This window comes from Gadus macrocephalus, chromosome 23 (assembly GCF_031168955.1).
Source record: "Gadus macrocephalus chromosome 23, ASM3116895v1".
Taxonomy (NCBI): Eukaryota; Metazoa; Chordata; class Actinopteri; order Gadiformes; family Gadidae; genus Gadus; species Gadus macrocephalus.
Genome location: NC_082404.1, coordinates 3,973,961 through 3,997,451, shown reverse-complemented (window position 1 = coordinate 3,997,451; position 23,491 = coordinate 3,973,961). Strand labels below are relative to the sequence as shown.

Below are 23,491 nucleotides of genomic sequence, written 5' to 3'. Positions count from 1 at the left end.
GTGCATTGACATTTTAAAATGCTTGAAAATAATAATCATTGAGATTAAAAATCTCTTCCAGTGTCCTGGCCAAGACAGGCAGCTGTAGCCTACAGTCACACATAGCAGTCCACAGGGGGGAAGGGGGATATCAATATCGCAAGACATTTCGGGAGGCTCAAGGGGGAGAGTAATATTACATATCGTAATACGTCTTGTGGTGGACTCCATAGACATAATTCATCATATTGTGTTATTGACATGTTTTTGTTTTGTTATTGCGACACTGACACTGATCACGTGACTTGTGTGTTGATATGCCGGTCGGCGCGATGTTTGAATTTAAAGTTTTTCATATGACAAAATGAACGACCTGCCGATGCTTGTCAAGGTGGGAAATTGTCTCTTCCCTTCTTCTATCGCAATAGTTACAGTCTATATACATAACGTCATATCTGGGAAAGTTTGTCGAAGGCAGAGCCGTTATGTTTAAAAACATAACGTCTAACCTGGGCAAGTGTCCCTGCGGTGTGAGCGAGTGCGCATGCGTTCTTACCTGCGTGTGTATCGATGGCGGAGCCGTTATGTTTTTAAAAACATACCGACTTACATGGGCGAGTGTCACTGCGGTGTATGGCAAGCCGAGTTTGCCACAATTCGCCTACAATTAACTACGTTCTGACCAGCATTACTATGGCAAGCCAACAGTGCCAGAAAACAACATCATTCAGTCACGTATCACCTTCATTACGCTGTAAAAAATATGTTTTTTACGCCGTAATGCGCAAAAAAAGTGCCGCTTTTTATGCCGCAATGAAGTCCTTCAGGAGCGTGCATAAAAAAATGTGTGTTTGTGCACATCACAACGCGCGTAAAAAACGGCGTCTCTCTAGTATGCTAATAATCTCCGCCCTTATTTTCCCTCAGCCAATGCATTTGAAGTGTTGGCGCCCAATCGATGATCAAGACAAGCAGACCAAATCAGTTCAGCACAGATCTTCTTGTGACGATTTCTCCTCTCATTTCTGTTGATAGTTGTAGCATCATATAGTTGAAAATATTTGAATCCGCAGTCAACCGTGTGGTCACCGTGGCCGAAACGGTAGCGATGCTTGCTCTGTAAGCCAAAATTGTAAAAATGTCAACTGTGTGACAACTATAGCAATTATCTAAATGTGCTCTCTAGTCTAGAATATGTGGTGTAAACATTAAAAATAAAATCCATTCCTTCATTTTCATTGAAACGCAGAGGCATTGACACGATTATAGGCATTGATTACCCTCAATGGCCAATAGCCAAACTTTTTTCATAAATTCTGGCATAGAAGGACTGCCTCTGCTGTTGCCTCCAGCTGTGTTGGGCATGGTGGCCACTGACCATCCCAACAGTGGGGTTGGATCATTGTGCACCATTTTGAGAGACAGAGACAGAGACAGAGACAGACAGACAGACAGACAGACAGACAGACACTTTATTGACCCCAAACTAAATTTCACACTCCAGCAGGTTACACAATACAAACAACTCTCACACAAATACAAACAGCCTATAAAGTAATACAGCTACCACCTAGGCAAAAGGCAAAATGTTAAAAGAAGTAAATCCCCTCCCCTGCCAGTAAATCCTTTGCTTTGAATCAGAATTTTGAAATGAAATTAAAGAAGTCTCCTAATCGGTGGTAGTTGGTCCGAGCAATGCAAGCCATCAAAGTATTTCTTCATTTGGCTTGACTGGGATATGAACCCGGGACCTCTCGCACCCTAAGCGAGAATCACAGAGACTAGACCAAAGAGACACGTACAACTACAAGACATTTGTCAATTCTGAAGCTGGTCCAATGATAAAGAATAGCTCAACCCATTGTTCAAATAATCTTTCTTCATTTGGACCCTATTAAAGAATGAAATGTCAAAATATTGATGGGCTGTTCTCCATAGTTTCTGCTTGTGAGCGCACCAAGCATAAGACTCTAGATCCATTTTGAAAACTGGATCCATGCAAGACTGAACCCCCTTAGGTCAGCCCTGTATAGAGCTGAAGTCACACGTCTTGTTGGACATTTACACACCGTGATCAGCTCTGCTTGATTCTGCTGTACAGACAGAGCACTGGTAACCTTTGACCTCTCCTTGTGTTGACACACACACACACACACGAGCCAGAGAGCTAACGTTATGCATTGTACATATTTATAATTTGTCCCAGCCATTATACCACAGATACTCTAGAGTCTATAGCATATAACCGAGTCGTCTGATTACAGTTTAATTCATTTTTCACAATTTACCAGCTCTCGTTTTAAAGGCTGAACAGAAAATTAGACTAGAAATACTTAGCAGGTGTCCGTATATCAGGGGTTAATGCACACCCTGCAGCCAATCAGAATCGAGTATTCCCCCAGACCGTGGTAGAAGATTGGTTATCATATATCAAATCAATGAACAGCATCACAAATGTAACATCATGTAACAACACACACACACATACACGAACACAAGCACACATTTAAATGCTTTTATTTGGATAAAATTTACAAGAGAAAAAGATCCAAACATTTTGGGAAGAAATATTGATAATGTAACAGGTTTGAAGCTTACATGCCTTTACAAGACCTACATGATAAGTTGATAAGATATTACACCGAACACTGACTGTATAAACCAAACATCTATGTCTCCAGATATGCAGACTACCTGTCTGAATCTGAAATGGTGGCTGAAACAGAGCAAAATGTTGCCAATCTTTTGGCTTAATTCTTATGAAACCCAACCAACCGCAGTCCTCCAATCACATTTTTGTGGATATGACCTAAGCTTCCGTCAGGGGCTGTCGCTCCGTCAGGGCCTTGCCAGGAAAGATGTAATCCGATGCGGTGGCAGAGAGATCGTTTTGATCTAGCCAGTCGGAGTGCACTCTGAATCCGGCATCCTTGATGTTGAGTTTTCCATTTTACTTAAATTTGAACCTGAGGAGCTGGTGTTAATTCTGGGAAGGGATAGGTATCTTGCGCCGTCGTACAGTAGGTGTAGAATCAATGAATTTAGTGCCAGCCCCTTAACCGTCAGGTGACAGGTCGTCATTATTGAGCATGTTCAGCAGAAGACCCGGGTTGTGCGGCTATTTAGAGCCATTTCCTCACAAGGTTCACTGTTTTGTTGTTCATCTTTGTCAGGTTTTGTTGTGAAATGTGTACATTGTGGAACAGATGTTGGATTTTGGCTAATGCAATCTGCTTGATAGCCTCGATTTTTATGTGTAGGGAGGGGAGCAGAGTCGAATTAGTGTGATTCGATGGTTGTAGGCCTACTCTTGGCAGAACTCTGTGACCTGTTCCTCCCAGTCGCCAGCGATATTTAATTTATGTCCTAAATAAGGATATGTTTTAATGCCGGTCATACAGTCGGATGGGTGCTTGCATTATTGTAAAGCTGGGAAGTTTGTCAAGCTTTGCCTTATACCATCTATTTCCTCCCCTCACTCTTTCATAAAATGCCGCAAATTTTGTACGTTTAATGTCCAGATTCGACCATCTGATGAACCGTTCTGTATGGAGGAGCATGCTATGAATTACAGTTTCATCTCTGGAAGAGATTTATACATCGTCCGCGTAGCCTTGCACCGGGTTCGGGAAGCGCACGCCTGCACACTAGCACATCCATTTCAACCAGGAGTTAATAGCGAGGATGAAATGCATGGCGATCCATGGGCACCCAGTCTTGATGCCAGTCGTTAACGGTATTTGATCGGTCAATGCTTTCCCACATGGGGAGAGTATTCCTGTGTCTACTAGCCAGGGGAGGATTCGTGACAGGTAGTAAATAGCGGTGTGTCGAGTTGCGTATATTCCACTGGTTCTAGTAATCCTGTCCAAGGAGGCGGTTTCAAGATACATTCAGAGATCTCAGTTGCGCATTTTGAGCTGTAATAGTTTTTCATAGTTTGGACATTATTTGCGCATGCCGGAGCACTAGGGTATTTACTGCCATTGAGAATTATCTGAATTGCTTTGACATTTTCTATTTTCTTGTGCAAGGCATCCTTGAAAGCCCATTTTACTGTCGTTACAAGGCACATTGCCAAAAAGCAGTAGCCTTAAACCAGCCATTTCAATGTATACATCCCCTGCATTAACGCTGGCAGTGGCTGCGGGTAGCCATTACAGCCATGTCAGCCATCGTGCACACACAGTCAGTCAGTCAGTCAGTCAGACACACACACACAGTTGGAAGTCCGTGTCCAAACTTGTTCACATAAAAGTATAGAATTGTTATTGCCCTTCATGATTCAGAAGCAGATTCATTATCCAGGTGGAAAATGTTCTACATGACTGCAACTGATCCTGGTTTTTATAGCATTAAAGGTTATGAACACCAGTTTTTGAAAATAGGCAGTGAACAGTATAGTATATGTAATGTAATACTTAATGTGTTATGCTTCTATAATAGGCCAGGTTATTCCCTCAATTATATTCTGAGTTAAATGATTCCACCTCGTTGGGTTGGATTTTTCTCTTTGTTTTTTTTCTTCCTCATATTGTTTCACCCATTACAGGAAGGTGTTCGTAAAGCTGCCAAGTTCTATGTCGTATAGGCTTCGCCTTTTAAGGCTATCCCTATTGGGTTATCCCTAGGCGTGAGCCGTAGCACTGAACATTTTGAAATCTCCGCCCACCAACAGCGTGGGCCTCAACGACGTCCGCAGTCCGCAGATATATTCGAGCGCCGGCGGACGTTCTGCTCCCATTTTCTTCAGGACGATCCTGTAGCATTCTGAAGTAAATAAATAGATATTATGGACTCAACGGCGAACGGCATCTGCAAGACATGTAACACGGGTTACATCTTGCCGTATGGCGGCCATGAGGTGTGCGAGGGTTGCCTTGGGCATGAACATGCCGTCTTGGCACTCTCGCCGCCCTGCCTGTGTCGGCATTATGCTGCGCTCCCCAGACAGCGCAGAGCCGACACTGCCGCCGCCATTGCTGAATGGCCCGACGACTTTACTCTCCCGCTCGATGATGCCCTCTCTCTCCTTGTGAGCTCGGAGTCAGACGACTCCGACCGCGACGAGGAGGGGGCGTCTCCCCCGGCTTCCCCTCTCCAAATTGAGAGGCCCGGGGCAGAAGCTTTGCCCGTCTCTGCCGCCACCTCACTTCCAATGGTTGAAGCTTTGGTGGCAGAGCTACCGGGCATTATTGCCAGGGCAGCCGCAAACCTCGACCCGATCCGGCCGATGTTTTCCCGCCATCAGCCCGTACTTCAGTGGGGCTGCGGCGGAGCCCAGGAGGCTCGGTGCCCCGGTGACTGACCGGGGTTACAGGGCGGTACCGCCGCTGGAACCCGCTCTGTGTGCTGTCTTTGGAGTGAAGACGGGGCTCAGCGACCGCTGCCCCACTCCCAAAGACCAGCTGACGGCCAAGCTTACAGACAGAGCGCATCGGTGTATGATGCAGCAAGAGGCTGTTATGAATAACATCTCCACCATGGCGGCTGACCCTCATCGTCTGGCCGAACAGGCAGTCGACGTGGCGAAAACCGCCGGTGTCATCCTCTGCTTCTGCTCCACCGGCGCGGTGGCAGTGGCCCGGACAGCGGCATGGCAGCACCTCATACAGAGGAACCTGTGGCTGCAGCAGACCCCGGGCATCCCTGAGCCGATGAGGCGGCAGTTGGAGTGGAGTGCCCCATCAGCCCGGACGTGCTGTTCGGGCACCGTCTGTCATCTATGGTGGATGACATGCAGGCCGCTTCCGAGGAGGTAGAGAAATTCCGGAGACACGTCTCCCGCCCTCCGCCTCCACCCGGGCGGCAGCGCTCCGCTCCAAGCCCCCGTCGCCGCCATAGGCCCCCGGCAGCCACTGTCGCGGGGTCGCCGGCAGCTCCTCCTCCTGGCCCCCAGGCTTACCACCCCCGCCCGCCTCCATCGCAGGCTGCGGCGAGCGGCCAGAGAAGGCAATTACGGGGCGAGGGAGAAGCGTGTGACAGCGAGAAACACCTCCTCACTAAAGACGGCTGTTTTCTCCCCACACAGTTAACGCCGGAGCCTACCGGCCCGGCCGTAACTGTTTCTCACGCATCTCCCACCACATATAGGCAGGCCGTCAATAAACCTTGTGTTATTGATCAAGCCAGCCCTTCATTACCTTTACGAAGGCAGCCTCGCCCGGCTTACCGGCCCCGCCCGCCTCCATCGCAGGCTGCGGCGAGCAGCCAGCAAAGGCCTCGGGCAGCGGGCCCATGGGGCGATGTTCTGCCCCACAAGCGCCGGCTATTACGGGGCGAGGGAGAAGCGTGTGACAGCGAGAAACACCTCTTTCTTAAAGACGGCTGTTTTCTCCCCGTGCCCCAGTTAACGCCGGAGCCTACCGGCTCGGCCATAACTGTTTCGCACGAATCTTCTGCTACGCATGGGCGGGCCTTCAATACACCTTGTGTCTTTGGTCGAGCCAGCCCTTCATTGCTTTTAAAAAGGCGACCTCGCCCTGCTCACCAGCCCCGCCCACCTCCATCGCAGGCGGCGGCGAGCGGCCAGCAAGAGCCTCGGGCAGCGGGCTCATGGGGCGATGTCCCGCCCCACAAGCGCCGACTATTACGGGGCGAGGGAGAAGCGTGTGACAGCGAGAAACACCTCCTCACTAAAGACGGCTGTTTTCTCCCCACACAGTTAACGCCGGAGCCTACCGGCCCGGCCGTAACTGTTTCTCACGCATCTCCCACCACATATAGGCAGGCCGTCAATAAACCTCGTGTTATTGATCGAGCCAGCCCTTCATTACCTTTACGAAGGCAGCCTCGCCCGGCTTACCGGCCCCGCCCGCCTCCATCGCAGGCTGCGGCGAGCGGCCAGCAAAGGCCTCGGGCAGCGGGCCCATGGGGCGATGTCCCCCCCCATGAGCGCCGGCTATTACGGGGCGAGGGAGGAGCGTGTGACAGCGGGAAACACCTCCTTACTAAAGACGGCTGTTTTCTCCCCACACAGTTAACGCCGGAGCCTACCGGCCCGGCCATAACTGTTTCACACGCATCCCCCCTGAAAGTATTGACTTTATTATGTCCCATGTTCCTTAATTTAAGCAGGTTCTCTCACTGACATCAGCGTCACTTTTACACCACAAACCAGGGAACACCAACCTTGGACTGAAAACAGATTAATTTAGTAACAATATATTAATATGGTAAGAATACGTCACCAGTCATCTGAAGAAATTGAAGAAATGAATTCAGGAAACTGTACCTTAGCTTCTCTGTGATGAAACATGTGCTGCCCGTGTAGTAAGGAAATATAGAAGCACAAATTCAAGGAAAGGCAAGGAAGGAATGAAGAGATTCAGGTTTGCACCAAAATCAAAGAGAAGTGTTTAGAAGTGTGACAGAACAATAACACGGTTCTCAAGGTTCTGAGAGTAAAGATTGAGCTGATAATCATCGACATGCTTTATGTTCCAAAGGTCTCCATCAGGGCACGGAACCATAACTAATGAAGTGATACCATAAGACAAAGCAACGGTTTAGTGAAGTCAATATCAAGCTATAAACCACCAGGTCCCAGTGACTTCAAGGGGCTTAAGTACTGCTGTACTTGGTATCGTCTGTGGTGAAAACCTGGGACACTCAAAGTATCAGAATACAACTGGAAAAAAAGAAGCTTAGGAAACGCTTTGAAGGAGAAGAAAACTTCTCCCGCTTTTCTGAGTTGGGAGACATAAGAGACAACAAACCAAACAAACAACACCTCAGATCAAACTAGGACACAGACGCAGACCTGAGTATCTGTAATATTACAATCATTAACAAACTAAAGACTTTAACTGGTTTACCTGAACTCACAGACACATACGCACACTTACCAATAATCTGTCACACATCCAGAGTAAGGTATTACCTCTAAGGCTAATTTGGCGAGTTGCTATTCAACACTCACATTTTGCTTGATAAGACCATGGCCGGTACTTTTACAATTTAAAAGTACATACTGTATCCAAGGAATATTCAATTAAGAGATTTAGGAGTACGCCAAAACACAAAATGAGTGTTTGGAACAGAGACAGAACATAAAACCGATTCTAAAGGTGTTGAGAGTAATGATGGACTTTCTGGGCTCCTAAACCACAACTGTTTTAAGTGATAAGGTAAGAAATACCAAAGGTTAGGAGATCATACTGGTCACACCCTTGCTGGGGAACTCCTGTGGGGACCGCCTGTTCACTGAGCCCTGAGGGTGATGTGCCTAATCTGTACCTAACCCTGTACCTAACCCTCCTACCTAACAGTAACCCTAGGAAGGAAAAAGTCTGCGCCTTTTATTGCAATATTTTATTGACATATATACACACCATATGAGATGATATATATATATATATATATATATATATATATATATATATATATATATATATATATTTCTATAGATCTAGATCTTTAGATAGATATATTTTATTGATTTGTATTTACAAAGTTTTTGTCGAGAAATAGCATCATTTGTATTGATTGTGTATGTCTAGAGATTGATAGTACGTCTTAGTACTAAGACTGATCAAATTCAGTCATTCTCTTTCTAAATGTAATGCAATCAGAGCAGTATGTTGTTTCTTTTTTTCAGGTGTCCTTCTCCTTACGCTTTGGCGAAAACAATGCAGTGAGAGGCTGTCTTCTCCGCAAGCGGGCTTGTGGATTTATTTCTTCCTTTATATAACCTGGGAGGAAAAGACACCAATGAATTGAACAAATGAAGAATATAACTAGGAGGGTTAGATTGTAACATGACATACATAGGAAGTTGGATAATTATCACATCAATTTACATAGGAGGAGTTGGATTATAACATGGATTATTATAACATCAATACACCTATGAGGAGATGGATTATAACATGACTATACCTAAGAAGAGTTGGATTATTATAACATCAATACACCTATGAGGAGATGGATTATAACATGACTATTCATAGGAAGAGTTGGATTATTATAACATGACTATATGCAGAAGGAGTTGGATTGTTACATGAAATAGCCCAATTGGCAGTGACCTTGTGCAATGCTTTCTAGGATAACACAGAGGTGTTTTGTTTTGAAACTCTCTTCAGGTCACGATAGGAAAAAATGAGTGTCAAACATGTAAAACAGGCTGTGGTCCTACCTCTGTCTATGCAGGTCTGTGTGGACGGAAAGCCAACCTCCCAGAAGTTCTCCGGGGTAGACGGCGGGATATACAGGAAGCGGTGGCGTGAACAGGCAGACAGCTTCTTTTGTCTCTCCTCCTCTGGGAGATGGGCATAATACTGTCAAAGAGTCAGCTCAAGTTAAAAAACACAATCCTGAATGCAGTTTTACCCTGCAACCTGGTATCACGCGATTTAATACTCATGCTCTGCATGCAGCGCACGCTATATTTATGGGTATGTCAAAATAAAAATCAGATTTCCAACTTTTTAAGCAGACCTCCTCAAAACCTGAAATGAACCACCTCCGTTAAACCCAGTCTCACACCACAATGTAGTATAACTACGTTGGTACACAGCGGAAACACATTAAAATAACGTCTCTAAAAATGTAACATGTTGCTGGAGAAAAAATCGAAAAGAAAATCCAGGATGTTGTGCATTGGTTTAAATGTCGTAAAAAACTCTGAGAAACTCATCTATTCTAAATGCATTGGTTTACATTTCGTTCTGTGTAGCACGAGAAAAGTCGGACGATCACGCTCTGGGACACGTTTAATAGATACATACCGGGTTGTAGCCCAATACCCTTCAGAACCAATACCATGCTACAAGAATAAGCCTGTTGACTAATCAGGCGTGTGACTGCATGTGTCTGGTAAACAAGCAAACACTCACAATATCGCACTCCTTGCATGTGCTGCCCTTCAGCTTCTGCCTTTCCTCCTTCTTGCGAACTACCGCTATGTGAGCAAACGTTGGGTTCCTTGACCATAGATGGGGAGAAAAGTGGGTGACAAAAAATACAGCATCTTCTGATTTGCATTTGTGGGTAGATTCTCAAAACAGTTTTCCCTTACTAGGTTGAATAATGGTATCGTTCTTGTATACTGTGTGTGTGTGTGTGTGTGTGTGTGTGTAAACCTGTGTGAAATGTAACTACAAATCCTCTCTCCTAATCTCCTTGTAAAAGTCATGATTGGTAAAAATTAAGGTATTATTACCGTTCTTTTTGATCTTCATTATCAATTCCTTGAAGGCGCGCTTTCATTTTGAAAAGGTAAGAGAAGATAAGACACAGGAGTTGAGATGATTACTTGAAAACTCCCGATCAGTATGAACTAACGGGGTTTACATGGTAAAACGATGCAAACCATTGTTCCTCTTCTCCCCACATATACTTTAATACAGTATTACAGTTCAGGCCAAACTTAAAATGAAGAACGTCAGTCCTTGCTGAAATTACAACAAGGCATTGCAAGAAGAAGCTTTGATAGATTTAATATACACATTCTGCTGAATTGTTTGCCAACTGGTTGAACAACTCTTTGAATAATGACCATATTTGGCTTTCGGTGCGTTCCTTTATGAAGTGATAGGCTCACCATTTCCCTCCTCTGCTTCCTCATGACCCGGCTGGCTGTGGTCAAAACTTCTGCTGTTATCAGAGTTGTATTCTCCAAAGGCGGTGACGTCAAACATTTTGTCAATACTGTTGTTAGCCTTCTGGAATCGCCCTGATTAATGACAGGAACAAGGATAAGATGGGATGTACCCGCTAGCAGGCACATACACTCAAGTAGCCCAGAGTTGGTTAGCTAGTTAGTTAGAGTTATATATATATTAGGGGTGTACGGTATAAACGGTATAGAAAGTACACCGGTGTGAATTTGCACTACGGTATGGATTTTGACGATACAGTGAGACCGGTGTGTCCGGTAGACAGTGTTGTATGTAACGCGTTACAAAGTAAGTAAAGAGTAATTACAGTTACGTAACTACTTTTTCAAGTAAAAAGTAAAGTTCGGCGTAACAATTGAACATATGGTAACGAGACGTAGTTCCTTTTTCAATTCGGCGCAACCTTACTTTTCCCAGGGACAGATTTGACAGCGACACCCACATACCGTGATATAATACCGTTACCGTCTTTGCCTCAAATCACACCGAAATATACATTTTAGTCCATACCGTACAGCCCTCATATATAGCTGTTTTTTATTGCTGTTATATAATGATAACATTAATGAATTTAGCAATTAATCGGATACAATATATATATATAAAATAATAATAGTTGTATCCTTGCAGTTTTTTACTACTGCAGATTCTGTAATTTATAAAGATATCATTATTAATATATAAAAATCTAAATTAATTGCTGTACACACATTTTAAAATCTTGCTCAAGCAATGTCTGTTTAGAGCCATGCTGGTTAGGCTAAGGTACTTCATACTCATAAACATACCCTGTGGTCCGAAGATTTAGCAAAACTCCATCATATGTGGCATTACTTTCCATCACTGGAGCATTTTCAATCGACTCTAGATGAGTCCTTTCCAAGACGTTGCCCCAAAATTCCTCCCTAGTCATTAGAGGCAGTCTAGATTTCTGAACAACCCAGAATGGTCCACTACTCTTCCTATCTGCATCTTCCTATCAATCTTGTTTTGTTTGTAATAAGTTAAAGGTCCCATGGCATGGAAATCTCACTTTATGAGGTTTTCTTCTTTCTATTGTCCCCCACTGGCTATAACTTGCGTTCAGTGTAAAACGAGTACTAGGTATCCTGCTCGCCTTTGAAAAAATGGAAGCTCACACACGCTGGTTTGGAGTGTGGCCCAATATGTCGTCATAAGGGGCCAAGTTACCTCCCCTTCCTCTGCCTTGCCCGCCCAGAGAATTTGGCCCGCCAATGAGACAATGAGCTTCGACCGTGCGAGCGCCACAATTGTGTGTGTGTGCGTGCGTGCGCGTGTTTGTTTACACACACTGTAACACAAGTTTTGTACACTTCTTTGTTATTTGGATAACTGTTCTGCTGTTGGTGTTATGGCGCATAACACGTCGGTTCTCTGACGTCTCTGGTATTTCCACAACGAGACTGTAGTTGGGGTTATCTCAGCCATGGTTGAGAAGGAATTGGGGGAAAGGAACTTTGTCTTTGACTCCCTGAAGTCCATGAACTGCGACATGCTGCCCGCTGCCCGCTGCCGCGGGCAGCGGGCAGCGGGCAGCGTCTACTTCAGATTGATGTGGAAGTGGAAGAACCAGAGACGTCGCAGAACCCGACGCAGTCGTTTGTGATTCATAATATCGTCTGGAGGCGCACACAGCTTTTGGCCGTGAGAATATGTATTATATGATATAGATATCTATGTATAATATGATATAATTTAGATAAAGAGCTCCAGGACTCCCGCCGGAGCACCCGGACTGTTCTAGAATATTTACAGAACACGGCCAAAGGCTGTGTGCGCCTCGCCATTGCGATACATCCACTGCAAACAGAGCGCATGGTACCATGGCCGCAAGCTGCTCAGGGCCACACCCCCACCCTCCTCCTTGACCCGCCTCTCTCCTCCTCATTTGCATTAAAGCTACAGACACTGAAACGGCACGTTTGGGGAAAGCTCAATGTGTTAGTGGCTGTATTCTGCACCACGGCTGAATTTCGGAAACTCCTTCAAATATTGTGTTAGGGGCCCACTAATATCTATATTAAAGCATCCATAAAGCAGCATGCCATGGGACCTATAAATTGAAGCAAACGACAATGAAAGGCAGCAGCGTTATGGAATGTTGTTAATTTACCTGATGGAAGGGCTTCTTCGTCGTCATCATCAGAGTCTTCGTTGTTGTCTTGGCTACAGTGTCCTTGACGTTGGAAAAGGCTGTGACTTACGAAAGTCTCGTCTTGGTTAGCAGATTCATTCTCAGTTCCTTGCACTTCCTATTGGTGTGCATAGAAATTGTATATAATATGAGATTATAAACGCTAACTTGTTCCATGTACCAATGCCTAAAATGGTCACACCTACCTCAGAATAATATTAGAGTAGAGGTTTCAAATCAACAAATGGATATGACAAACTGTAGAGTGACGGACCCAAATACAAATGTATTGTCTATTATGGTCTTGCCTCTGTCTCATGTCGAAAATGCATGCCTACCCCTGCACAGTACAATACATTTAGTTTGGAAAAAACAAAAGGCCAATCCACTTAAAACATTATGGCAGTATATTGCCATATATTGAGGGTACCTTTGCAACTGCCACGGACTGCGTACAATACATGGAGAGAGCCAACGCAGGGTCCATGCTCCACAAAGGCTCTACTGTGGGCTTACTTTCAGCTGGAAAAAACACCAGAAAATCCAATATTAACATCACCATTACAAATCAAGAAAGGGCATTTCCTGCAGAAAATACAGAAAGTACTGTAGAGTAAAATGGTCTTAAATTAAGCTTTATTTTTTAAGAAAGGCGAGAGTTTCCATTGGGACCAGAGGCGGAGTGGCCGTCGGGACGATCGGGAGTTTTCCCGGTCGGCCGGCCGGTCAGCCAGTGAAGTCAGGTGGACCGGCCCACAATCACTTTGAGTGGCTGTGAGACGTCTGCAGGGCGGCCCTGAGCATTATTTAAACCACTTCAAGGCTCTACCCTCCGTGAAAATCCCCGAGATATACTATATAATGTAAGCAAACGTCCAACTAATATTTATACCACTTACTATCTATATCGCATTCATCTTTTAATTTTTTTTTTTTTTACTTCATTTAATTCTTTATTCAAGCGTTACAGAACTTTCATGGTCATAAATAAAAAAAATACGAGCTGCAGTATAATTTCTTTGTTCTTGAATTGACTTAGAATGGAGCAAAGACTCCTGGGATTGGGAAATGCTTGTATCCAATAAACAGATTGCAGGTCAAGTCTATTTTCGGAAATGTAGGGGGATACATGAGTGGCCCCACTTCTAATGACATGACCTAAGATACGTTAGACAGAGAAAGCGCGCAAGTTCAAGACAGTGGAAGGATTTACGTGGTTGCTTGCTTGTTGTGGCACTCATGGAAGGCCAGAAGAGAAAGGAGAAAGGAGGGGCTGAAAAGGCCAGAATAAAGAAGAAGTGGATGGCGAAGGAGGATGCATCTAAGTGCTCAAAAATAACAGATTTATTCCGAAGTCAGGCATCAACGAGTCGTGCAGGTGAATTGACAGAAAAACAGTTAGCCAGAGCTCAATCATTGACGTTATTGCTAGGCGGGAGCTAGCACAAGCTAGTCAAATGTCTATGTGCTGGTATATTTCAGACGATTTAATGACCTAGCCAATTAAATAGTCGTTGACTGACCACATTTTGTTTGTCAGTGGCTACTAGTAAGTGTTCGGTTTTCTTTATAGCCTTGCTGCTACTGCTAGAAAGTCAAGCTAAGTAGGCTAATTCATTTGACCAAGAGCTGCTAAGCCTCCACTAGCAGAAGTTAAGTAATGTTAGCCGATGCAAGCGAGCAGGGTTTATGATGTATAATAGTAGTTGTATCATTTTATTTTGATGTTATATTTCAGCATCTGTTTATTAATAAAAAAACATAAAAACTTTAAAACTACACTTTATTGTCAATATTGTGCATTTGCGTAGTGCCATCTAGTGGTTAGATTTCATATTTCGTTAAGTCCTCCCCAAATGCGTAGACTTGGTGGAGGGCCGGTGGTGGGCCGGGCCGGTCAGAATTCTCCTGGTGGCTTTTAGTGCCCAACTGTAGACAAAGGTCGTCCCACCAGGCGGTAGTCACATGAGGGCCAAGGTGGGCCATAACCACTATGATTGACAGCTGGCCAACCCTATCAGAAGTGCCCGGAATTAACTTGAAATTGAAGGAACGAAAAATAGTAAAGTATCACGATGTCACAAAGATTTAATGTACCCGTATTTTCCGCACTATAAGGCGCACCGGAGAATAAGCCGCAGCAGCTAAATTGAATGATGTGTACATATATAAGCCGCACTGGAGCCCGCCGCTTAAAGGTGGGGGGGGGGCGCGGACCGGTCATAAGTCCTTTTTCCATCAAAAAGATAATGCGCTTTAAAATGATGCGCATCAAAAGTTAGTGCGACATATGTGATGGAAAAAGGGTTATATCGCTCTAACGCCGATTTTGTCGCACTAAGTTAATTCGCTCTGCAGAGGTGGCTTTGGGAAAGTTCTAGCGACATAAAAGTAATGGAAAACGGCTGAAGCGATATAGAATGTCGCGCATGCGTATTGACAACGAGAGTTCGAACGTTGTTGAGCGCTTCAACACGGGGCATTGTGACACAATTTTAATTCGCTATAATCATTCTGTCGATGGAAAACCGTTTAGGCGCTTCTTATGTCGCTACAAATTAATTCGCTTTAAGAGTTAATTCGCTTGAAAATCTGATGGAAAAAGGACTATAGAGCCCATAGAGTTAAAGTTGGTGGACTGTAACCTGTAAAATCCATAGACTAGGAGGTCCCCTAGAGGCCGTTAGCTGTAAAAATCCATAGATTAGCCGCACCGTTATATAAACTGCAGAATCGAAAAATGGGAAAAAAGGCGTGGTTTATAGTCCGAATATTACGGTAGAATGTATTTATCAATGTAGCCTATTATTGTTTGCCATTAATCGTCTGATCTGTGATGAAATCATGTGTTTTGTTAAAATGTCAGGACAATTGCTATACTGCCTTTATCGAAATCAAAATAATTGAACATAACATATAGTGGCCCACCCTACTTCGCAAAAGTCCAACCTGTTGAAAAATCCTGGCTACGCCAGTGTGTCAGACATAAATGCTTGCTGATAGACAAGTAGATTTCCAGGTACTTCAGTTAGAGCTCACCATGATCTGGGGAAGGTAATCCGGTGGTCACATCTTGATCTGGATCTTTGCTGGCCTCTTGAAAAGCCCTGCTGGAGGTGTCTCTTGCAGGTCTCACCAAGACCTATCGTATTACAACCAAAGCATGTAATGCATTCATAACAATTATGATGTAATAGAATATCATGTCATCTACATACTTAAGGTTCTGAAACAAAGCAAGTACATACTTTTGTTTTTCACCAGACATGAGTAAGTTGGTAGTAGTCTATCAGTTATTGTTTTACAATTGTAACATTCGCCACACGGCAAAAGTGTTTCATCAATAACTAGCCATTACTTCAGGACACTGTAATCGACCACTTGGTTTATGCAAAAATATGAACCTATTATTCCACACATTTTCTCCCCCTTGACAATGTAGAATATTCTGTGACCAAATCTCAACCCCTTTCCTTATTTTTAAATGCAATGGCAAAAGCTACGTTAAACATGCAAACCAATATGTCTGTAAACCAACCGGACCTTGGTGGGTGGGTGGGGTGGCTGCGTGATATGTGGCCGGCCTGGAGAGGCGGCCTGAGGAGGGGTTAATGGGGCGATTTCCTCCGCCTCCTCATGGTAGGAATCCACTTTCTTGCGCTTGGGTCTGGAAACAAAGCGATCCCCAGAAGGCCTGTTGCTTGTGGAGAGGAGGGATGGCGATTCTCCCAAGGTGGATTTCGGGAGGTAGACAGAAGTGGACAACATCGGCGCAGAGACACTGTGTGGCCTGCAGGCAGAACAGTTTACAGTCATCACAAGCTTTGTTCCATACCAAGCATAAAATAGACATTTCTAATTAAGTCATAGACACACAGATCTTCAGGAGATCTTAAAAGATTGCCAACGTCAGAAGATACCCCCACAGTAAGATACAGGACATGGCTGTCAGCTTTACCTTGTGCCAAGCTTGCACTTTGAGGGAGGAATCAAGTTGATTTGGGGAATAGCGGCTTCCTCTTCAGGCTTCAGATGATGGAAATAATTAGAAAATAAATTGTAAAAAGTTAATATCTCAAAAATACTATGGATATTTGAAAGATTTAGTCAAGTCGTTGTTTTTGGGCTGTGTAAGACATGACATCATAGATCAGCCAACGAACAAAGCAATTGTGGATATTTGCATCATTACTCTGTAGCCCATCGGACATGAGGGAAGATCCTGTGCGCAGGTTTCGGTTATCACGTCTTCAAGGTTGGGATCAAAGTCTCCTGAAACCAGAGAAGAAGAGCTCTGTTTCTGCCCCGTTTACAGAATCCTTTATTTCAAATGAATTTAATTCACAACAACGACGTAAACATTAGAATGATTTGCGGGAAGGCTTACGTGTGGATTGACACGCGTCCATCTCACACGTTTCAGGTACGAGTACGAGTTCCTTCTTGTGTCTCCTGGAGGATGCCTTCAGAAGGCCCTGATCGAGTCCTGTGTCTGACAGGAATAAAAACAAACTTGTGTTCTACATATAGCACAGTGATGTGGGACATAGAGCGCTGGAGACTGACCATCTAACGGCAAGCAGTGAGACTCGGGCAGGGGCGTCCCTGCAAAGCGCATTTTGGTGTCACAGTGCTTCTTTCTTCTCTTCAGCTTGTTGGCCATTGGCAGTGAGCTGGGCATGATGGGAGAGTCTGGGATCATGCCGTCTTCTGGGTCCGGCGACATGGACCGCTGGGGCTCCGAACTGGGAAAGATGGTAAGATGTCTGATTCAATAACCTACCAGTTGTAGATTAGTATGTCATATGAAACGATGGGATGCTTTAAAGCAGGAAAAAGATTGGGAGGGACACCAAATAATACACAACGGTTACAGACCAAATCTCTATCTACAATCTCTACTTCTCTCTATTGAAACATGATTGAGTAATTATTTAGAAAATAATGCATTTGTCAGAATTTGGCAGAGACAAATGAAATCAAGAAAAGTGCTGAATGAGGAACTTACATAGAGGCTTTCAGTTTCTCCAACTCTGTGATAAGCCTCAGGTTTTCATCCCGAAGACTATTCTTTTCACTTTCTGCGCAAAAACATTCATTCAAATATCATCAGGTACCATCTGGAATCCAGTATTCACCTGCTCATCCTATAGCGGCTAAATATCAAGTTGCTTTATTGGCCACATTAAGTGTATATTATAATGCAGATATATGATATGCATCATAATGGTTTCTTTACTTTGAAACTAGAACAGGGCTAGCTCAACACTGCAAGCCAATGAGCATAATTGGTGTGATCACACGCACACGTACGCACAAACACACATGATGTACAGCATAATGTATGCTGTATCCCTTGATTCATATTTTGGCTTTTCTCTGCCCTGCCCCCAAAAACAGCATTTAACCAACCATTATTTCTGGTGCAGCTACACCACAGTAGCCGCGTTTACATGGACACATCTGATCCGCATAGATTTCTATGCGGAATAGAAAATGATCATATATACGCCTCATTCGGAATACAATTATCTGTTCGGCATAGAATTCTATGCCAAATAGAAGAGGTGGTGTGGTCCATTTTAATCGACATGTATGCACTTATTCCGAATAGATTGGGGATTCATTTAGAGCAGCTGCAGTAGTTCGCAATTGGTCCACTGAACTCCGTCTGTACTTTCATGCACACCGAACTTGACCGCTGTCACGGAAAGTGGATTTATTGACTGATTCACGTCTTTGATACCACTCCGTTAGTAGTCCGGTAAGCGTGTCCGGTTGCTAAGCGACGGGACATGGGTGTTTATTAATGACGTGTTCGCGTATCGTAGTGTCCGCGCGCGTCCGGGATAACTGTAAATGAGTAGGCTACTACTAGTACTTTTGCAGGCTGAACGTTAAAATACTTCTTAACTTAGAGAGATGGCAGCTGCAATAGTTCGCAATTGGACCTTCAAGGATTCCTGGTCACTAAATTCCCGTAAGACCACTCTCTCCCACCAGTCTTGGCTGCGGACTCGCATCCAAATTCCTCTTGTTTGCGGCGGAGGTGGGAGTAAAGATAAAGATCGGACGAGAAATTGACGTCGCTGTGCTGTCCTCCTCCTTCTTAATTGAAGGAGCAGGCAGAGAAAAGCTCTCTCCTGCTGTGCTTTCATTAAAATCAAATTCACAATGCCAAATAGTGATAAGACGTCCATTATGTCGCCGCCGGTCCAGAGATGTGTCAGGTGTGCGCGAGAGACATAACAGACACTTTTGTTACTGCCATTTATACAGTACATTCGGATCACATTTTAGGAACAGATCTATTCCGCATAGATATCTATGCGGATCAGATGTGCCATTTAAACGCGGCTATTGTGAATTTCAATTGTGTCTCAATACTCACTGAGGGAGGCGATAAGGTAAAGATTCTTTTGACAAAGGTTTTCGAATTCCGTCTGTTTGGCTGTGAAGTTCTGTTGTAGGTTAGCACAGCGGTCACACCCTTCTGCCCTGGGCCTGAAGACATAGAAAACACATCTTATCAGAAAAAAACAAAACAAATATATACACACACACACACTTCTTTTGTTGATGTTTTAGCTTGCAATGAATAATTAAATGTAAAATGATGGAATTGATGTAGAATCAACGCAAAGGAAGAATTTAAAGAGCAAGATAACCCCAAACCAGTTTTTTTGTTTTAAATTCAGTCATTTGTCTTATATGATCATCAACAAAGTAATCTAGCCATTTTATCGCCTTTACTGAAATATGTCACCAATTAAAGGAGGAATCCGGTGTTAAATGGATACGTTTAGTATGATAACGAGTTGGAATTTTCGTTTTGGAGCAAAAATGCCCGTATAGACGCATTCGTAAGTTCGCTGTATTTAGCCGATTCTACCAAAACGCCATAACCTTGGAACTATGGGGGCATATGTTATGGCAAAAAACGAAATCGTTATTTTAAACCACTTAAAAGGCTAGACACTTGGTAGTATAATAAGGGTCTTAAAATATAAAACGAGGCATTGATAACTTTTTAAGGATACAGATTGTTTATTAAAAAATGACATTTTATACACAGAATACCATCAGTAGTTCACCCGTCGACGCATCTTGTTTTTAAAACTCGACAAGTAGATTGACGAACACAGAGATTGTGACATCCGTGAACAACACGCAAGCTGTGTTCGCCAATCTACTTATCAAGTCTTAAAAACAAGATGGCGTCGACGGGTGAACTACTGATGGTATTCTGTGTATAAAATGTTCTTTTTTAATTTCAAGGCATTTAAAATAATGATTTAGTTTTTACCATAACAAATGCCCCCATCATCCCAAGTTTATAGCGTTTTGGTTGAATCGGCTAAATACAGCCAACTTAAGAATGTTTTTTTGCTCCCAAACGAAACATATCCCAGATCCATTTTCACCGGATTTCTTCTTTAAGGGTAAAATCGTATATTAATGCAGTTGTTCCCAAAAGCACAGAACGCTGAACGTTCCAATCTGCTGTGCACACAGGTGGCGTTCTTTAGTGACCAAGGGCCGAGGCGGCATTGTGTGTGTGGGCAAGCATGTTGAGCTCTGTCTGGACGGTGTGTGTGTGGAGCTCTGCTTGGGCGGTGTGTCTGTGGTTGTGTGGAGCTCTGTCTGGGCGGTGTGTGTGGCGCTCTGTCTGGGCGGTGTGTGTGTGGAGCTCTGCTTGGGCGGTGTGTCTGTGGTTGTGTGGCGCTCTGTCTGGGCGGTGTGTGTGGAGCTCTGTCTGGGCGGTGTGTGTGGAGCTCTGTCTGGGCGGTGTGTGTGGAGCTCTGTCTGGGCGGTGTGTGTGGAGCTCTGTCTGGGCGGTGTGTGTGGAGCTCTGTCTGGGCGGTGTGTGTGGAGCTCTGTCTGGGCGGTGTGTGTGGAGCTCTGTCTGGGCGGTGTGTGTGGAGCTCTGTCTGGGCGGTGTGTGTGGAGCTCTGTCTGGGCGGTGTGTGTGCTCTGTCTGGGCGGTGTGTGTGGAGCTCTGTCTGGGCGGTGTGTCTGGAGCTCTGTCTGGGCGGTGTGTAAGGAGCTGTGTAAGGAAAAAAAAAAAAGAGTAAGGTGAGCTACAGGCTTAAGGACCGTCCCTTACCTTTCCTCATGGTGGCTGACTGTATCAATCAGGGCTTTGTTCTGCTCCTTCAGCTGCTGGTTGCGACTGTAGAACTCCTCCAGTCTCTGTGCGTCTCTATGATATCCGAACAGATCAATGATACAAATGTAACAGCCAGGATTAAATGATATCGGCATAAACAATGAGGACGATATGGGGGATGTGGTCAGCAGGGGTAAACAGAAAGCACAAAGCACTCACAAACAACGGTCCCTCTTCAGCTTGCCCACTTTGGCCTCCAATCCTGAAATGAACCAGGGAGAATAAAGGCTTCTTTACTTTCATTTTTATATACAAGTATCTACACATCGACACATACATACAAAGACTTTGGCGACCCGGCTCAGACACAGGGCCCCTGGCATCCGAGGGGGGAGTTGGTAGCCGGGGTATACCGCCCCTTTCCACATGGTGGCGTCAGTGAGTACATGGGCGCTGGCGCCAATCAGTACGATGCAAAGCACCTCAGCCGCAGGTGGAGAAGCAAGGCTTAAATAGTCGGCTAGTCCAGGTCCTCGCTGATGTAGACCCCGAGGAACTTGGAAGCTGATGACTCTCTCTACTGTCGTCCTGTTGATGGTGATGGGGGTATTTCCTACTCCCTGTAACTTCCTGTAGTCCACACTCAGCTCCTTGGTTTAGCTGAGGTTGAGATGTCAGGGCTCTCACCTCCTCTCAGTACGCCGTCTCGTCGCCGTCGGGGATCAGGCCGATGACGAACGTGAACAGGGAGTAGAGGAGAGGGCTGAGCATACAGCCCTGGGGTGCGCCGGTGTTGAGAGTCAGCGTGGATGATGTGGCGTTTCCTATCCGCACTGCCTGGGGTCTGCCCTTCAGGAAGCTCAGGAGAGGGCCGTGTTGAGCCCGAGGTCCCCGAGCTTCACGGCGAGCTGAACTGTAGTCAATGAATCGTTCTAATGTATACGTCAATGAACACATACGTGTTCCTCTGATCCAGGTGGAAGAGGGCAGCGTGGAGGGGGAGGGCGCTAGAGTCGTCTGTGGACCGGTCCTCGAGGCGGCGAGACAGAGGAATGCCCAGAGGGACGTGGCTCCGCCCAGAGCGACATGGTTCCGCCAAGAGGAACGCGACCGGATATTCCTCGAAGGCTCACGGATCCTAGATTATTTTTAATATATATATTTTTAATAAACGCGCCTTTACGACACACACACACACACACACACACACACACACACACACACACACACACACACACACACACACACACACACACACACACACACACACACACACACACACACACACACACACACACACACGGTGAGGTTGGGACCTCCCATTCAGTTCGAGCACCGTCCCCGGACCCCCTTTGGGGTGGGTGGACACTAGGTGGCGGGACGCCGTTGCTTCCACGGGTCTCCAGCAGAGGTGGCTCGTCTCTTCGGAGACAAGCCCATTCTGGATCTTGCGTTTTCAACAAATCAGTGGTACCGCCGTTGTTACAGTCTTGTTACACTAGATGCCAAGCCATAATTCAGATGCCATCCTTTTCCCCACCTTGAATTTCATTCTGGTGGCATTCCCTCAGGCGTGTCCACAGCTCCTCAAAGAGAACACACGGCGGGGCCGCCCCACTGCAGGAGGGAGAGGTCCTCCTGGGACCAGGACTGCTGCTCATGTCCCCTCACGGCCACCAACCAGCTGCTAGGCAGAGCTCTTACTCAAAAACTGCTTTAAATAGATAGAAAGATAGATAGATAGAGAATCAGAATTTTCATTAATATCAGTCACCTAGATTGGAAAATACAGCCTTTACATATGCAAATATATATCTGCCTATATATTATTATTTTCTGTATACTATATTTAGCTTTGACAACTTTAAAATGTCACTTCTCTGAATTTCTATCCACCTATTTAACTATTTTCACTCCCGAAAGTAGAATCACTAGTAATCTTTAAGAATGTGTGTATTCCTGTCGTCTGCTGTGCTTTGACTCTTTTGTCTTATCCTGTCTAGCAAGACGTTTGCACCGCGGAGATAGTGCAAATACTTATCTATCCATCTGTCTATACGATTTTGATGATGTTTATTTAGTTAATGAAGTTCGGTTTCAGATCAAAGTAAGAGCTTCAGTATGGGCTACAGCCGTCACTCTGGTCAAACACCACTAAGAGAAGAGTCAACAGGTGTATGTTCATATGATACATCCACGGATTAAGACCAGATGGCATGGGATATAATAACAGCAATGAATAGATAGCACGGCAGTAAAACTGAGTACAGTAAAGGCATGGGATATATATATAATAACAGCAATGGAAATATATCACGGCACACATACTTACTACTTATTACTTAGTATACTTACTACGGTATTCGCTGGCCAATAATACGTATTGCTAAAATGGTATTGAACAAACACAGCTTGACCTCCTTAGCGTCCTTATTCCATCTTCGTGATAGCAAAATAAGCTTATGAGCCACAAACTTACATGTTGAACTGTGTTGTGATCAGCAGGACGGAAGGGAGAGGAATCCAAATAACGCAAGCGGACCCGCGCCGCACAGCATGCTGGGAGAACTTGTGTCGCGGCTTCCTATAGGCTAAGAAACCCAATAGCATCCAGCTGCATCCACG

The 23,491-nt window shown here is 44.8% G+C and overlaps 1 protein-coding gene across 8 annotated transcripts; it reads right to left on the bottom strand.

Annotated features, from left to right (window-relative positions):
- Window positions 1-8,390: 8,390 nt before the first annotated feature.
- On the bottom strand, window positions 8,391-23,444 carry rbbp8 (retinoblastoma binding protein 8). 8 transcript variants are annotated; one of them, XM_060045093.1, is made up of 19 exons: window positions 23,346-23,444; window positions 22,407-22,580; window positions 21,086-21,128; window positions 20,864-20,959; window positions 19,148-19,260; window positions 17,765-17,837; window positions 17,323-17,501; window positions 17,144-17,248; window positions 16,949-17,028; window positions 16,715-16,782; window positions 16,300-16,546; window positions 15,796-15,898; window positions 13,187-13,278; window positions 12,736-12,874; window positions 10,526-10,657; window positions 10,145-10,184; window positions 9,819-9,906; window positions 9,119-9,260; window positions 8,391-8,672 (listed from the first exon to the last, which is right to left on the bottom strand). In XM_060045093.1, exons 2-19 carry the CDS (start codon window positions 22,525-22,527, stop codon window positions 8,575-8,577), a joined length of 1,959 nt encoding a protein of 652 aa, XP_059901076.1. In that variant the 5' UTR covers window positions 22,528-22,580; window positions 23,346-23,444; the 3' UTR covers window positions 8,391-8,574. The 8 variants fall into 8 exon arrangements, with proteins under 8 accessions (XP_059901076.1, XP_059901075.1, XP_059901081.1 ...); XM_060045092.1 differs by having other exon boundaries at window positions 22,407-22,577; window positions 23,346-23,432; XM_060045098.1 differs by having other exon boundaries at window positions 9,119-9,241; window positions 23,222-23,406.
- Window positions 23,445-23,491: the final 47 nt, after the last annotated feature.